The sequence below is a fragment of the Myzus persicae genome, unplaced genomic scaffold (genome assembly GCF_001856785.1).
Source record: "Myzus persicae strain clone G006 unplaced genomic scaffold, MPER_G0061.0, whole genome shotgun sequence".
NCBI lineage: Eukaryota > Metazoa > Arthropoda > Insecta > Hemiptera > Aphididae > Myzus > Myzus persicae.
In genome coordinates this window covers 309,133-327,994 of record NW_019100493.1, presented here as the reverse complement: position 1 = coordinate 327,994, position 18,862 = coordinate 309,133, and the positions used below count along the sequence as shown (strand labels likewise).

At 29.7% G+C, this 18,862-nt stretch overlaps 1 protein-coding gene across 1 annotated transcript in view; it reads right to left on the bottom strand.

Moving 5' to 3' along the window:
* LOC111027946 overlaps positions 1-18,862 on the bottom strand; it is a 92,934-nt gene that overhangs the window by 26,870 nt on the left and 47,202 nt on the right. Inside the window, exons 2-3 of the mRNA XM_022306456.1 lie at positions 13,367-13,435; positions 12,785-13,070 (exon numbers count right to left, since the gene is read on the bottom strand). Of these exons, the coding sequence (XP_022162148.1) occupies positions 12,785-13,070; positions 13,367-13,431 (351 nt within the window). The 5' untranslated portion in view covers positions 13,432-13,435. The remainder of the gene's footprint in view (positions 1-12,784; positions 13,071-13,366; positions 13,436-18,862) is intronic.

Sequence of the window (18,862 nt, the reverse complement as noted above, 5' to 3'; positions counted from 1 at the left end):
ATAGTGAATAATAAATAATTTATGATAATACGAATAAGAAATAATTTATATTTTTTTAACATCATCATGACAACTGAACCTTAGTATGGTCCATTATAATTATTATAAGTAGAAATTAAAATGAAATATTGTAATATTATTATTGATAAATATCAACGAAATATAGTAATTTAATGGCAATCGTATATTATTTGATTATACAGACATAAGTTTAGGATAAAATGATATATCGCGGACCAACAAAATTAACTGGCTATCTCTATAAACCGATTAAATGTATTATCTAAGAAAACTGCATAGCAAAGACTTTTAGGAACTATTCTTTACTACTAGTCTTTACTGCAATTGCATATTTGCATACAAATATAATGAATAGGTGGGTACCTAAAGGTCATTGATATATTCTTTTTATTTAAAGCTTACTGTGTATATTGTGAGGTAAGTTTTTAGGTATTACTTATGATTCCTAATAAAATAAATGAACTTAAAAAAAACATTGATTTGATTTAAAATTAATTAAAAAAAGTATTCTGAAATTTTTTCCACTTTGTCTTTGGTGGATTTTTTTTCAAACTAATTATACGAAATGGTTAAAATTTATAATTTAATTTTAAAGGTAAATTATTTGTTATGAGATAAATGAATACATACACTAACATCTTAATAAGTATTTAGTAAATTAGTTGTATTGTTCATTAAAATCCATAGATTAAATTTAACTATGATCAAAGAATAATTATCTTGAACTTAAAACTGTAATATTACATTTTGTATGAATGTATATATATATATATATATATCGTACTTAAAGAGGAAGTAAAACTTTTAAATTTCATTAAAAAAATGAAAAGAAACATTATCCAATTTCAGATAATCTTAACTATTCAAATTAAACAAAATTATAGAAATTGCGATCATTTCTATTTTTTTCTTGAAGTATTAACATAATAGAAACTTTAGCCAAAATAATAGATTGAACATTGATACTAATACTCAGGAAATGCAAATTATGTATAATATTTTATATTTTCCGAATCATTTATTCAGTTAGGTCATTGGCTGGCTTTTGGGTACTAGCCTACCAATGATAAATGTTGAGGAAATGTTCGAAAAATAAGTTATAATCAAATAACAATTGAGAATTATGAATATTACTATCATAAATTGACCGCCTTTTTATCTGTAAAATCAATTAGTAGATGTAAATAGTTTTAGATTAAATATAAAATTAATGAAAACCGATCTCTTGAGAATTTCTACATGCCAGTAAACCGAATAGAATCAAATCATCGTTTTATTTATTATATGAACCGATGTTCAATATATTTATATATAATTGAGTATTTTCTTGTGTTATTTGTAATTTAAATGTAATTTAGTATTAATTTTTGATTAAACATCAGTTTTTTTTTTTTTTATCGAAACAGTTATTTTACAAATTACAATACGAAATAACATAATATCATAGTCAAATTATTAAATCTCATTATATTATTACAATATTTTTCATGTTACTGTTACCCAAACAAATATAATATGTTACATACAAGTCACAAAACACACAAACACACACGCACTCACAAGCACAGATAATGTATAGTATTATTTACTTTAATATTTAGAAACATTGTTTTACAGATGAATGCTTGAAAACCAAATACAAAGTTAGTTCGTATAAACATAAAATATATGTAATTTTAGTTCGATAAAAACAATACATTTTGACATTAAAATTGTTTGGGCTTCTATTGTGAAAGTTACATATAAATACAATTATTTATCGGTACTTATCATTTACGGTGTCGTCCGTGTGATATTCCTTACTCAAACAAACAAATTTACAAAACTGGAAATAATAATGTACAGGGTGATTCACCAAAAATTTAACTCCCTTTTATTCCTTTAATAATGAATTCATTCAAATTTTGATTTTTTAAAATTATTAAATATACTCAAAATAATTTTTTTAAATTCTTGAATTTTTATATTACTTAAGATGTCTCGATAATACAATTTAATGGAAACATCGTATTCAAATTATTAGTAGTTCAGTTATAACTTATATTATAATAAGAAATGCCTTTGAGTGTTAAGATATGCCTAATATACGTCTAGGTCTTAATCGTTCCATATCCTTTAATATTTCGCTCAGCCAGATATATATCTTGCTTATATACTTCTGACATTAACTATCTTCAAATTAGAACAACTTTTCTCTTCTTTGACACATGGTTTGCTGAATCATTTTTTTTCATTATGATCGAAATGTATTAAAATGAAATGACAGTTTTAAAATGCGACGATACATCATCATCTCAGTGACCAAATCGGTTATATATTTCTCGGACGGATTTTCCATTTAAAAATCTAATTATAATATTATTATCAGCACAAAATTCTCAGATCTCATGCACTCCACTTCTATCCGTTTGATTATTTTCCGATTCGAAATGGATTATTATTTCATTTTCTCTGGCCCATTTTCTTCCCTACTACAGTTCAACTTACCTATATACCATTTCTAGTAAATTAAACTCAATTTACAATCTATTGCAGCTGTCTTCACGCGTAGACGATTTAGGTGCTCCACGCAATACTGCCATAATGCCGTATTTGAAATCGTGCAAGTGTGTCGACATTTCTCCACACTTTACATTCAATCAAATACTCTCAGAAGGTAAAATGGGAGGTATAGTTAGGTATAGTACGTAAATGAGTATTTCTATAGCTATTTCGATTTGCCTAAATATTATTTATTTATTAAATTTTTTTACGAGATTAGAACTTTAACACGGAAACATATATTTATATAATAATCTTAACTATAGCCCAAAACAGAAAAAAATTTATACAATATACAACTTTGGTTTAAATTAAGTAGGCACTGAACATAATATCATGTCAGAGGTAATTAAATGGTCATAGTTTGAAAATAAAAACAAAGCTTTCGTTCTAAATTTCTAAATACATTCACTTGACATAGGAAAAACAACATCATTTCAAATTAGGTTACATAACGCAAACACTCTCGAGAAAAAAAGGATCAATACAAATTTTTAGTACAGAAAATAAATTTGAGTTTCTAATTGAATAATTATGAGTAGAAATACAGATCTTGCTTAACAAATCAGGACAATCAATATTTCTATTAAGGAGATCATGAATAAATAAGATGTCAGCTTACGTAACATGTGTCAAGTAATGGTCGAAATGTAATACATAGTGTCAAATGTTATCGACGAAAACATTATTAGAAAAATAAAATAAAATAATAGAAAAATGCCCAACTATATTATACAGCCATCCTATGTATTATACAAATGCACCTATATAACAAGTGCTGTAAATTATTTATTTTGTTAGACGTTTCGTAAACACATGCGGTTATCACCTTATAGTATACGTAGTAATATTATATAATATTATATTATACACAACTTCCTATTGCATTTTGCGTTGAATGAAAATTAATGTTGCACGTGAAATAATTTTCCCCCAGGTACATTACACCTACCTATATATTATGATACCTCGCTATTTATGAGTCGATAAATCACGTTGTTATTATTTATTTAAACGGAAATGTGTGACATGCGTACGCACACGCCATCGTTGCTGGTAGCTATAATGCTTCTTCGTTAAATTAGATTCGAGCAAGCTGGGAATAATTATTATTCGTGGTCACGGTGGAAGAGGTTTGCGTTCGATTTTTCATACAGCGAGGCGTCGGTATTTTAAAAAATAATATCTACCTACGCGTCTCTTTGCGTGTCTCACACAGTCGCATTTCTTTCCTTATTTATTTCAACAGTTTAACCTACTTGGTCTGTTTTTTGTTTTTGCACACTAAAATGTGTGGATCGTTATAATGATGTATGAATAAAAACTATTATATCATCGAAAAATCGAGTTCAATGTTTCATTGAAAACATATTCGTTTTATACTAATCGATCGAGAAGAGAATAGGTTAACCTGTTTTCGGAGTAAGAAATCACCTTTGTTTTTAACTTGAGGGCGAATACCAACCGTCCCCGCCGGAATCGCTTGTCGATTGACCGTCAACACTTTAAAATACGTGTTTAGGATACCGTGCAATAATCGATGACACTTCGCTGTTCACTATTCGCTATTCAAACTCTTCGATTGCTAACAGTCGTACGTAGATATACACACTCACAATTATATATATATATATGTATAGTGTCATAGAAAGAGAGAGAGAGAGAAAGAGATAATGAAAAGGAGATAGTCGGTAGGCGATTTGGGTGCGTATATACACTGCAGATGTTAGAAACAATATTGCAGTGTGGAGAACCTCTTTCTCTCTACCTACAACCCCACACGCACATTTCCTATCACCCCCAAAAACCACGTCTCCACTACTCTCCATCTTGTTCTTGTGTGTCTGTATGTACATGTATACAAGCGAACAGAACAAGCGGGTCCATTAATTTCCTGGCGAATTCAATTCCGGACCCTCGATACATATATTACATATTATATCCACGAGCTCGGGTGCACGCGAATTACAATAATACACCACACGCGCGCGGTTCTAAACCGCACGACGACCGACGCACGGTCGACGGTCGTTTCTCGTTTAACTTTGTGCCGTTGTAGTAGCAGTAATATTATTATGCACTCCCGGATCATCGTGCCCAGGGAATTGGTCTCGCGGCGGAGGCGGAGGATAGCTGATGTAGATGGCGTCTGCGATACGCGTACCTCGGGGACGTTTTAAGATTATGCGGCTTATCGATGCACGACGTGTATAAAGCCTCAGCAGCGCATGTTTGTGTGTGTGTGTGTGTGTGTGTGTGTGTGTGTTGTGTGTGGTGTGAGTATACGTCATGCAGTGTGCGTTTCAGCCTCTCTTCCTAGATTTATGGCCACAACTTCCTCTTCTAGTCGCGTGTCCTCGTCCCAAATACTACGTTACACAATTAAATCTTCTTCTTCTTCTTCTTTTTGGGCTTATTAAACACGATTGTGGTCCATCGTCTCATCAACAACATTTCCTCATTGTACTATGCCCATTGATATTTCTTCTGCGTTCACTATACTCCAATTGTACTGAGATCTCTTATTCTATCTGACCAACGTTGCCCAGTATCCTCTCACATCTCCATACGTTTCAGGCCCATCTTATCTTGCTGCTTTTCATAAGTCATGGCTCCTGTAATAATTGTTTTTTCGTATAGACTTTCCGACTCCTCGTTTGTCCTAATGTAAAATTCTTCGTTCTTTTTCAGGCCACAAGTTGTCATCAATATTTTTCATTCAAAAGCACCCAATATGTTTTCATTTTTTCTACAACAGTTGCCTAAGACACGTACACTTATGGGTCAGTGCGATGGGTCTAACTAAACTTTCTTCAATGTTAAAATAAATATTCTTGAAATTAATTTTGATTTGAACAGTGTTAATAGTCCAAAGTAGCATCTGTTTGCAATTATCATCATTTTATCATTTTTCTTAATATATATTTGTACATATTACAGGTAGGTACACGTATACAAACGGTCGTCTGAATCTTACTTCACACAAGCATGCAAGAAAAATGTTGTCATGTCTTTTTGGCACCGGTGAGGTGTGCATCTGTGTGAGGAAGAGAGTGCTTGAGTATGCGAGAGCGTGTGAGTTTGAGTACATCTAGTACGAATGTTTCCACGCCCTCACGCGATAAATGAAAACGGACACCCGAGGGTGAGTGGCGAAGGTGGTTGAGGGTCGTGCGTATAATAAGTTATGCCATTTGAAACCGGAAAACTTCTTTTTCGTCTATTTGTCAATGTCCCGGTGGCGTAGTTGACTGCAAGAATAGTGTTTATATCCCAAGAGCGACGACGTGTTTACGGTTATATTATTTTGGACGATGATATACTATAAGCATATTATATATATTATATTCACAAGCGAACGCAAATGCCTAAAAGTCAAACCGACTATAATGCTCCAGCTCCATACGGGTAGTATGGTATACCCGAGTATAGTGTTTATATCATGTGTACAATGTGTACATTGTAAGTGCGTATACGCAATACGCATATACCTCTTCTATAGTTAGACTCGAGTGTGTACATGCATATACAGAGTAATTCACCAAGCATGCCCACAACAAAAAACAAAAAACAAATTTATTCAAATTCTGATGTTTGGAATTTTTAAATAATATATTTAAAAACCATAATATTTTAAAATTTTTGAGATTTCTTTGTACTACTTAATAAGCGTCTGGTGGAGATACAAATTTCTGTTTTTTCAAATGACAACCCCCTCCCCCTCTACTGTGAGTTATTTAGGGGATTATTGTTGAGAATTTTTTAACGTATCAAAATTTTAACAATTAGTTCTTCAGTCGTTTAACTATATGTACTAAGGATAATACTTCTGAAAAATATTGAGTGGGATATGGAAATTTTAATAATTGTGTAGGAATCCATCAATATTTATAACTTATATACAATTTTAAATATAATCAATACTAGATTTTTATCACATAAGTTTTGTATTTTTAAGAACTATTATGCTCAATATAAATATTTTAGAAAAATGTAGGGTAAAACATGGCGGTGAACATGCTTGGTGAATCATCCTGTATGTACATAGTACACCACATAACATAAATAAACAGTTATTTTAAAACACCAACACATCACACGTATATCCCCCATACCGCTATACGAGTTGTTCAACGACAAAGAGAAAAACCCGTGTAAACATCAAGAGACGGCCAAAGCTGATGGGTCCTTTGCTTTTAGGATTTTTTTTTGTTCTCGTAAAATATTATTAGTTCATCAATCATCAATAATAATATTATATTTTTGAGTTTGTAGCGGACCTCATTTATATAATATTTAACAAATGTTTTTTTTTTTTTTGTTATTCTTCTAGTTATTCTTCAGTCTTTTCACATTATATTACGATCAATTTATTGTTATCTTTTTTTAATTATCTTCTACCATCCATTCGAATGATTAGAAAATTTAAAAATTAACCACAGTAAGTAGACTTGTTGAATATGTAACAATCAGATAAGCTCTCAATTCATAACCACCATTTTAAAATATATGTAAAAATATGTCTCGCAGTACTAGAAATAAAACGGTCGTCATTCTCGGTGAACTTGCAACTGCCTTGTCCAATTACACTTGGCAGTAGACGTTTTACGGCTATCTACAAGTCTTCTCAATAAATGGACGCAGCACACGAAGGAACTAAACGTCCAATCAAGTATCTTCAGCATATTATTGTATTGTCATCTTTGAGGAAGTCACTAATGGTTTTACTATGATCTTAAATTCTTAAAAATTCGACGATATAAATCTAATAATTGATAAATCACTAAAATGATTCATAAGGAACAAATTGCTTTTTAAGAGTATATAATATAGCAACACAAAATGTTTGGATATTCGTCTAATTTAATTTATGGTTAAACTAAATACAATTTACACGAATATCTACTCTGACGTAACAGTAAAAATAAATGCAATGCTATATTTGTAGTTTCCGAACACCTAGATAATCGATGTTCAATTTAACCTTCGTCACATTATACAACATGTCCAATGACCGTTTTATCACAATACATATTAAAACAATTACCCGAATGTACAGTCATAATAACTATCAAATTATACAATAATTGTCAACATCATGTCGAGCAAATTATTCAATACATATAGTACTGATACAAATATTGATTTACTTATAGCTTTTAACTATATGAAATATATGAAATGATAATTTAGGATGACAAATATACATATTATAATATTATAAACATAATATATAAACCCGAAAATTATAATTGACTAGACGGTAATATGAACCACAAAATAAATTTTAGATTATAATTTGTACAAGTAATAGACTGATAAGTCAGATATTTTGTACTATTCTCATTTAGGAAACAACATTTTTCCTCGGATTCATAAGTTCATAACTATGCTATTTAATTATATTAGATAAAAACAGCAAATGCTATAATTTAATACAAAGCTTTTATCGCATATTAAATTTTTATAGCTACATTTTTATTTTCACTAAAGCCCGAGGTTAATTATACTGTAACTACTATTTTATTTTTTGACACAACTCGTTAGTAACGTTAACACAATTATTAGTCTGCAGCTGTTGTATGCAATTGAAATTTATTATTTTATAAAATTTATATAATTTAATTTATTTTATAAAAATTGAAAGATAAACAATTGCAATGTATAATTATTAGTCTAATCCAATACCAAATAGATCATTAAATAAATAATTTAGGCACCGAAAGCACCTGATTTAAATTGCATAGATATTTGAATGGGTGAGTAAATTAATTCACCTCAAAATAATAGTTTGAATAAAATATTTTATGTTTTTATGATTTTATAAAGATATCACCAAAAATTGATATGTTCGTATATTATTTAAACTAACTGACACTTGCTATATAATGTTTACCCATACTTATAAGCATACTAAGTATTTCCATATAAATAGAAGCTTGAGTAGTACTTCTGAATGATAGTTATAAATTATCGTTGTTTGCAGTATTTTACGAGTACCTATACTTGTGTCATGTTTGCATACTAAATAACTTGAGTCTTGACTAAAGTACCTTTTAGAAAATACGTAATAGTTAATAGAATTTAAATATCTTGAGATAAATGTAAATGTAATATTAAAATGTAATACATTTTAAATTTAAATTTATAACTGAACTGAGAATACAAAAGAACTCAAAAAGAATCTCGTAGGAGGGGAATGATTTGAACAAATACACAACGGGTGGTTTATAATAAAACTCCATGACGCCGAAATATTAACCTAACAATGAAGAACAATATTTATATGAATAAAGATAATTTCTCAGAATATAAATATTGATATAGTGAATGTTTGTATCATGTATTTCAATGTATTGAAATCGAAGGTATTTCACTAAAAAAACAACAGAAACATTTCTTACAACGACAAGTCCACACTTTATGTCTGAAGGTTTGATATTAATACAATTTTGAGATAACAGTGTTTTCTGAAATCAATCAACAGCAAAGCGATATGGATACTGTATTCAAATATTGAAATAAAAATATTTAGGTAAATCGGATCACATGTTGTAGAATTCTTAGATATCGAGTGAAATTTAAGGTTTCGCACTAAGCGATGTATAATATTGTATGTTGTAAATTGTAACTTTCTCGAACAACACTTTTTGAACAAGTAATAACTAATAAGTTATTCAAAAGTTCAGAAAAAAAAACCTTAAATTGATTGAAAAAGATACAAATGGTACCTACTTCTCGTGGGATGTGACTTAATAATTAAACAAATGTAACATGCAAGTTTGTTTTTAGTTTGTGAGAACTGTTCAAACAATCGAATATAATTTTATAAAACATAATTATTTCGTTCGTTCAATACAGTTTTACATTGGATTAATTTATTTTATTGCTGATATCTTTTTTAATTTCTACTATACAATTATCAAACGCCTACTAAAAAAAACAATACTTCTTCTATATAAATTTAACTATATACTTTGATTATCAATTATTGTGTTATTATTATAGTGAAAAATACATGATATTGGACACTTGAACATCAATTATTACACAATAGTGTGATCAAATGTAATGTTTCTTTAACAAAACAAATGATAAAGACCACATTAATATTATTTAAATGAATACGTTTAAAATAACAGCTAAACAAAATATTCTGGTAGGAAAAAATACGTTTACAGAAGAAAAGGTGTACAACAGAAAAGTTTGCAAAATAAAATTAATACATGTTCGCAGAATGGCAATTAAGGTTGTCCACTTTATATAATAGTATGAAACATGTTTGGCGTTTCGAATGAGTTCTGAAACGATAAGAATAACGATAGGTATAGAAACCATTCTACGAAAAAGATTTCGAAAACATCTATAGCCCACACAAATAAATCATAATTAATCATGTCAAATCGATCAAAAATTTTGAAGTAGATATTTACTATTTTCTGGAAAATAATCAAACAAGAACATGGACTAACTATGAATACAAAGGTATTGCAAATATTAAATCAACTACAGGGAACAAATCATGTCAACCATAATTATACATATATGTTCGTTATTTTATTATTATTTTATCACTGATTTTTTTTAAAATAAAGTTGGCTGAATGCACTCTCGAAATATCCCCATTAATATTGACGTTTATTTCACATGGTCGCATTTATTAAAATTGTATTTAATTTACTATGTCAACGCTATTATTGTAGGTACTTCAAAATTAAATTTTTAGGCATCAGAAATAAAGTCTCAAAAGTTAACTTGTTAATTTCTAACAAAAAAAATATAATTTTAAAAGCACCTGCTTGGGTAAATACTTTTAAAAAAATGTGCCCACTCAAGTTTACCAAAAATACCGTTCTTACTCGTTGGGGTACGTGCCTTAAAGTAGCTTTTTACTATGGTAAGAACTTTAACAATGAAGGTATTGAAGAGTTTACACCTGAAGACATTTCTTGTTTTAAGTATGCACATATCGGGTCTTGAGACGTAGAAAGAAGTTTTTCAAAATATAAATCTATGCTACGTGACAATCGTAGAAATTTTAAATTTTAAAAATAAAATCAAATTTCAGAACTTCATGTTGGTACTCGTGATAAAAATAATATCACACTTTTTGTTATTAATTTTGCATTTATTTAATTGAGCAATAGGTATAAATGTATAATAGTTTGTACACATTTGTAAACAGACTTATACTTATATTTAAATTGTAATTTTTTCACGTGATTATATATTTTGTAATTGTTTTAAGATGTTCAGTTTTTTTTTAATACGCAATAAAGAATTTTTTGCATATTTTTGAATTAGTTGAGTGCATAAATATGTGCATATTTAACAACAATTTTTGCATAATTATCCGGGCCTTGGACTAATGAGTAATGACTAATGATAATATGATTTTCAGTACTTAAATATACTTATGTTTTAATTTTATTTAATTTCATAATAAGTTTGATTTAATAAATTAATTTATTAAATACAATTAAATTTAATAATTGGGATTATAAGAAATAAGAGATAATATTAATGGGGTGATTTTATACATATGGGATATTTTTAACAAAAATATTTTTAATGAGGGATATTCTGAAGCACAGGATATTATGAGGGGTAACCAAGTGCTGGTAGTGGCAAAATATGGCACATGTTGACCAAATTTTAATTGCACTCACAAGTACTTTTGAATTTCATCGTTAAATTTTTAACATTCAATGAAAAATAATTTCTAAATAATGATAATAAGAATATAGTTATTAGTTGCTAATTTTCAAATGTTGAAAAATTGGAACTCACTTCCAGACATATTTTTAAATTTTAAAAGTGTCATATTCCATACTCTTAATATTTGCATTAAGTTGATGATAATTTATTTTCCGCGGTAGATACGATCAAATCAAAAAATAAGAATAAGTTAGACGTATGAAATTAGTAGTTAGTACTGCTTGTGTTTCATTAAAACTAACGAAGTAGTACACCTATAGGTTAGGTTATAATTAGGTTATATAGTATTTAAAAACGATCTATTGAGTAATGAAAAACAAAAACGAAAGTCAGATTGAAAATATAATGATAGACATATAGATGTAGATCCAACTATAAACGAGATAATATAAAATGTTCTTATATATACCGTATGGTTATTGGTTGTTCACGATTTTTAAAAGATCTCACCCCGCCTCCTAACTTTGATCAGCACTAAAAAATAAATATATTTATAGATATAAATTCATGTACTAGTGGCACGTGGAAGTATTTTTAAATTTTGATTAAAAATGTTTGGTATGAGTGCATGACCCGAAAAAGGTTCACCACCCGTGGTACCTATATAGGTAATATCGGTACAGTAAATCATATCTATACGAGCGAAATCTTCTGTGATAATATAATATTATTTCTCCGCGTTACTTGCGCCGCGTTCCGAGAAAACAAATAAAAGTTTCTTCAAATTAAAAATTCGTCACGCGTATTATTCGTATCACATTCGCCGATCAACTTCCCGAAATAAGCTGCACCACGAACAGCCGTTTCGACCGGACGCGGCATCCCGAGTACCGACAATATTCGGACGATATTAGATAACTTTACGCCGCCGGGGTCAACTGGTGACACTGAAATTTGGTTAGAAATCCCATTTATAATATTATTATCATAACTCAACCTGTTCTTCTTGGCCTTCGGCTGACGTCACAGGTAATGAAATACCGAAATATATTTATAAAAAACAGTGTAGCCACTCCCGACAACGTAATATGAAAATAACCAATTTCTAGTCATTCATACCTAATAAATAATAATTAGGTAGTAAGTAATAAACATCATGATGAAATAACCATTACATTTAATAATAATTCATTATAATAAATATCTTTTAAGTTTGATGGACAATGTTTAAATCTTGTTTTATATTAGCTGCATTTAACATTTAAGTTGGTATCGCATAACAAATTGTGAACGTTTTTCAATCTTATATAGTTGTGGGAAAACGTACGTAACAGTCGCCAATGGCCAAAATGAATTGAACGAGTTATAAAGACGATGAGCAGGTAGCCAAATGAAAGTGTCGCCAGTCGACCCGGCGTAGAATTAACTACAAAATAAACGTAATTTATTGTTTATTTATAAAAATTAACTTATACCCTTTTTTTACCTCGCCGTCCAATTAATATTCGTCTTTATAGGTTTTATATATTATTATATACAACGCGATAAATAAACACAAACTCACCTGGTCCACTCGCTGCACCGAAGGGAGCCAGAGTACGGGTATCCTGTAGCTGGTCGCTGTCAACGCGGGCATCGAGCCAACCGGTTCGGGTATGAGCAGCAGACACGCGACGATCGTCTTGTTCGCCCACAGGTCGAGCACTGCTTCCAGGGCGCCCGTGCTGAACCTGTTGGCCGGCATTTCGGCGTACAGCACCCGCACCGACGGCGGCATCGCCCTGTCCATGGTCCTAGGCAACAGTGAACCTTGGTCGTGGCCATGGATCACCGAAACGTAAACGTGGTTGCTGTGCAAGCGACGAATTCGCGGTAGACGAGAAAATCGAAAAAACAAAATCGATTAATTAAAACGCGGGTCACGGTTTTTCGTATAATGATTATTATTATTATTATTATTATTATTATTATTATTATAAAATAATCGACGGGCGACGACGTGACGCGTAATGTCATTATCGCGAGTCGTGCGAAAATCGATTTCCGACGAGACGCACGAATGGCGGCGTTTACTGCAGGACGTATAGCTAGCTAAGAAAAAGGTAAGTATATTCTAAATTTTATATAATACATTATTATTATGTACCTTTGCGATAAGACGAACGGCAACAGCGTCAGCGCCGTCATCAGCGCCGCGAACGTTGACTTCATTTTCCTGTCAGAACGAAAAAAAAAGTTAATTATAAAATCAGAATATTATTGAAAGACATTGTAATAAATGTGTGCGAGGACCAAAAGGGAAATTGGATTACCAAAACAGCAAAAAAAAAAAAAATTTACATCAGCTCATCCGGACATTATAAATTATAATATATTATATTTTTAAATCACTGGAGTGAATCGCGAATTATTATTACGGCGTACCCACTACGGAGGTATGCTTAAACCATTATCAAATCCATTATAATATCGATAATATTCATCGTATAAGATATTCCCGTTTAGTTGTTTTTAACACCGGTGATTATGTTTCGGCATAAATATGTGATACCTACGTTAAAAATGTCGAAACAAAAATTGAAAAATATGTATAATGTTATCATGCGACACACTTGATATTAAGAAAGAAATAAATGGCTGCAATATACCCTGTGTGTAACAAACGGCGGCGCTTTCCATTACCGCATAACATGGACCAATACCACACACAAAATATAGTATGATATACCGCACAGATTTATAAAAATATATAACCTTGAGCGCTTGAGGCTTTTAGGCTCTAATACCGCACCTAAATTTATTAAAACCAATACAAATTGAAACATAAAAATGTAACATAGAATTAAATTCAAATTCCATAACATCAAAAATAAACGTGTTACGCCAAAACAATTAAAAAAAGCATCTATATAGTAGATGTATATAATAGGATGGCCATAAGTCTTTTTATTCGTACCACTGCCCCGTTGTCTCCTATAGAATCTTTGGTACACTAAAATGTGTGTGCGGTAATCGGATATTCGGTATTTTAAAATCTGTGTGTGGTTTTGTTCTATGCGTGTTTTGCACAATTTTGCGGTAATGGGCGATGCCCGTCACTAAATATTATTTCGACACAGTATAGATCACATCGAACTCATTAATATTACGATATTCCTATTTTACCGAATTTCGGTATAAATAAGTGTAGTTTAAACAGGTTCAACATATTATTATTATCATAAGAATTCATAATTTTAAGAAACTAAAATATAATATTCTCCGTCTAGTTTCGGGTAAAGTTTATTGCGCTCAATTATTACATGCGATATTATATAGTTTTGAAAGTTCGTAAATAAATAAGATTTTTCACTACATAAGTTAGAATTTCCACATAGTTTGAAATCGATTTACAAACTGTGTAAAGTACCCTGGAGAAAATTTCAGAATAAAAGATTATTACTAAGCTGTCCAGTTCTGCGTGCATGTGAACGACGCGTGCCACTGCAGTACGAACGACTCATAACAATCATAACCAGATATACACAATTGTACAGCTGCTGTGACTACACTCTCTTTTATTATTACAAACAATCGATCGTAGTGTAATACGGTGATTTATGATTTATTTATTGATATGCATTTATTGCTATTTTCCGTATACATATCATAAAAAATATAAATAATAATGTTTGTATACATCCGATTCGTGTTACATTTATATGTCACACTTGTTAGTTTGGAGGAGAGAGAAAATAATATAAATGAAATAAAAATGTAATAAAACCCGTCACATATCTGGGGTGTCCCTGGAGTCTATAATATGGTGCCCGCCTGTCTTTGATTGATGTAGCACCGCAAGCGGAAAGAATAGAATACCTACCTACCTACCTAGTTATTCAGACATTCAGCTTCATACTTCAATTTTCACACAGGTTGTTTATTTTAGAGAAATACAGGGAATTGCTGTGAAAATTCAAATAACGAATAAAGTGGTATTTTTTTCCTATTCAACGCTACGTCTAAATTTTGAATTGCTTAAAATATTGAACGTGTTCAGTAACTTTAATACAATGCTTTTGAAAAACAAAACCTCTTGTGATATTCTATGATATTGTTTTATCCATTTTAGTGATTGGATAGGTACCTCAGATAAATTAGAATATGCGTAAGTTGTATAAAATATAAGTAGCTTAAAAACGGCGCACCTTTTTAAATAAATGATGTGTTATTTAATTTAATTTTAAACTGAATCGATTAGTTTTTTAATCCATCAAAAATGATTACAATGTTATTATTTGATAATCAGAAGTATAGGATTTTAGAATTTAGAAACGTATACATTTTTTTATAACAAAAATAATATTACATTAACTGTGTATAAATAATTAGTATCTAAATTTACACGCCAAAAATATGCACACAAAAATTATCGGTTAACGCAAGTGTAAGGTAAATTGAAGTACGTAACTAAATTCAAATTTTTAAGAATTTCATCAAAATCTTGAAAATTTTGCAAACTATTTCGTACTTGAAAATCAAAAGCATGATAATTTAACTCAAGATTCTTCGTAAGTTTTTTACAGGAATTAAAAAAAAAAGTTTACGGCTTTAGCCACATACATTAATTATGAGCATTTTAAGTTAAAATATTGACGACATTGAATATTTAAACGTATAAAATAACGATTTATCCTTTAACGATTTTAGTTATTATTTTGTAATTAAAAAAACATTAATCACGTGGGTTTGAAACCTTTTTCCATTACGCACATTATTATTTTTCTATATACAAATAAATTTTCCAAAATATTTGGACTAATTTAAGATATGTATACCATGAAAGCATGGACCTATTCACGGTAACCTAACCTACCCACGACTTACGGTACTCGATTATTGACTTTTAAGCTAATAAATATAATAAAATGCGATGTTTTTGGCAAACATAGTTTAATAAACCGTACTACGAATGCAATAATAAATTATAAAATATCCTTAGGAATAAAGCCTACAAACACACCGGAAACGATACTCACTCAATAAAGAGGTAAACTTGAAACCCACCTATTATACACTACACAACTAAACAGACATACACTAGACTGACCTTCCCGGTGTTTCTCTTTTATTTTAAATACACGGGCAACAATTAGAGCAGAAATATTTTAAAAGCGCACTCATGAAATCTTTATTTTCCTGATACAACAAAATTTTGTTGACAACAAACTTGCATAAAGCCAATGGATCAATTCGTTAAGTGTTTTAACGATAATATTTACCTGGAATATAATATTTACTTGAAACGAAAACACGTCACCATACAACCCAAATCGTAAAATAATGTGAAACTTGTTGCTCTAAAACCCCACTTAATTTTTAACTAAACTGACATAAAAACCTATCATGAAACCTTTCAAGATAAATCCCTAAAAAGTGTTTAATAATGTTTAAATATTTCAAAAATCGAAAGTTTAGAGCAAGTTTGAAACCAAACAGAGCACGATTTAGTTCGCAAATAATACTGTGTGGTGTATAATATTAAACATTCAAATGTACTATAAGACCAAAAACTAACTATCAAGTTTAATCTATTATATGATAAGAAACACGAACAAACAACGAATACTTAAATTTGCTTGCTAATAAAACTTCTGATTATTAGTTAGAACTTTAGAAGAAAGATAAAAAATGCAAGAGGTACATTATATTGCTTTTGTTTAAATTTTAGACCTTTAATTATTTCAAAAATAATTCCAAAGTTTAAATAAATTTGAATATTGTCAAAGTTTCAGCACAATATACGATTTATTGTATATTGTAAGTTGTTTGTTATATTTACAGTCAAACAACAACAGTTCCGAGAAATAATAATTCTTTGTTCATTAAGGTTTTGCAATTTTTAAAAGTTGTTGACCAAAAATAATGAGTTATATTACATTTTTAAATATACCTAAATGTTATATTTAATTAAATAATATTGTTTTTAAAATGATAGTAAAATGTATAATTTATTTTCAACCTTACTATTGGATTTATCACGATATTTTCTCACGTTTTTTCTTAAAAATTAATAAGATACATTTTAAGCTCTTTTAAATTTTATTTTTATTTTTTTTAACCAAATCCTTATGGTAACAATATTACCAGCTATGAACGCAAAATGTGATTTTGTGTAAATTGATCTTCATTAAAATAAAATTGTTATCACAATGGCTCACCCTTTTAAAGTGGGTCATCTAAATATAATAACCACTTACTTCACATATAAAGTATGTATTTAATGTAAGCTTGTTTTATTTTCAAATTTATCATACTATACAAAAAACTGGGTACTTTAAATTCACCAGTTTTTCTGTAGAGTTAAGGTGTATGCTATAAACACAGATTTATATTTATATTTTATTTATATATTACCTATTCATATTTCACATTAAGTTATTACAATTGTTCTAAAAATTTACTCAAACATGACTCTATTAAAATACTTATATTGGTAAGAATAAAACTCATATAGAAAACTTATCTTATAGTTTTTATGGATTTAATATTTATTTCAACATAAATGTTGTTATAATATGAATGATCAAAAAGAAAAAGCTATATTCGTATATATAACTGTATTATAATAATTTATAGAGAGAAGAACTTTCTTCTACTAAATGGTAGTACCATAAATGAGTTATAAAACAGTAAGAGTATATAAAAATATTTCGAGGAAAAAACATATCATTCTTCACTGCCGGGTATAATATAGTAATAATGATGGATTTTGAAGTATACTATGTACAATAATTTCAATCTTAAATTTTAGTACTCGCTACATTGGTTTCTAAAATTGTGTATGTTTAGTTGAACATAGATGGTCATTAAACTTTATCATATTATTAACAAAAAATAAATAAAAAGCCAAACCCCAATCTTCCTAGAAAACTTTCATTCTCTCTTGCAATGATGTATTATGTTTTATTTTCTCCTATATTATTATAAATCCATAATGAAGAACGTCAGATACTTTAAGTCCGCCACTTTCTAGAGGCTTTTGAACGATGCTAAAAAAATATCACTTAAACACATATACGCATTTACCAACCGCTAAAAAAAGCCCTTGCTGATCCGAAATCGATAAGACACAATATCATATCCGCACTCCGGGAGAATATTCTTATTTAATATAACTATATTCCCTTATTTTTCTAGCGTTGTTTCCGAACTCTCTTGTGTAATTATTATTGATGTTGCTCTGGGGTTGAGTAAAACGATATCGCTTTATCTGCAGTATAGTTAATTTTGACGCGGTCGCGCTTGTCTAGCCACTAGCATCTATGCGGCACAGCTGCTATAAATACACATAAGCTTATTGGTAACTTAGGTACACATAATATATAATATATATACATAATATTTATATACACACATAACTAAATAGTGAAATAGGATAAAACCGCGAGGATTATAGTCGGGGGATCCGAATTCGGCACGAACTAAGGCTTAAATCTACTTCATCAAACATCTAAGGAATGTTTTCTTTTTATAATCAATAACTTTATTTGTGCTAATTAATACCTAAATAAATATGCAAAAATTAGTATCGAAAAAGTTATTACCTAACACAGTTAGAATTTCGACGAGATGGCAGCGGTGCTCTAAATGCGATCGCTGT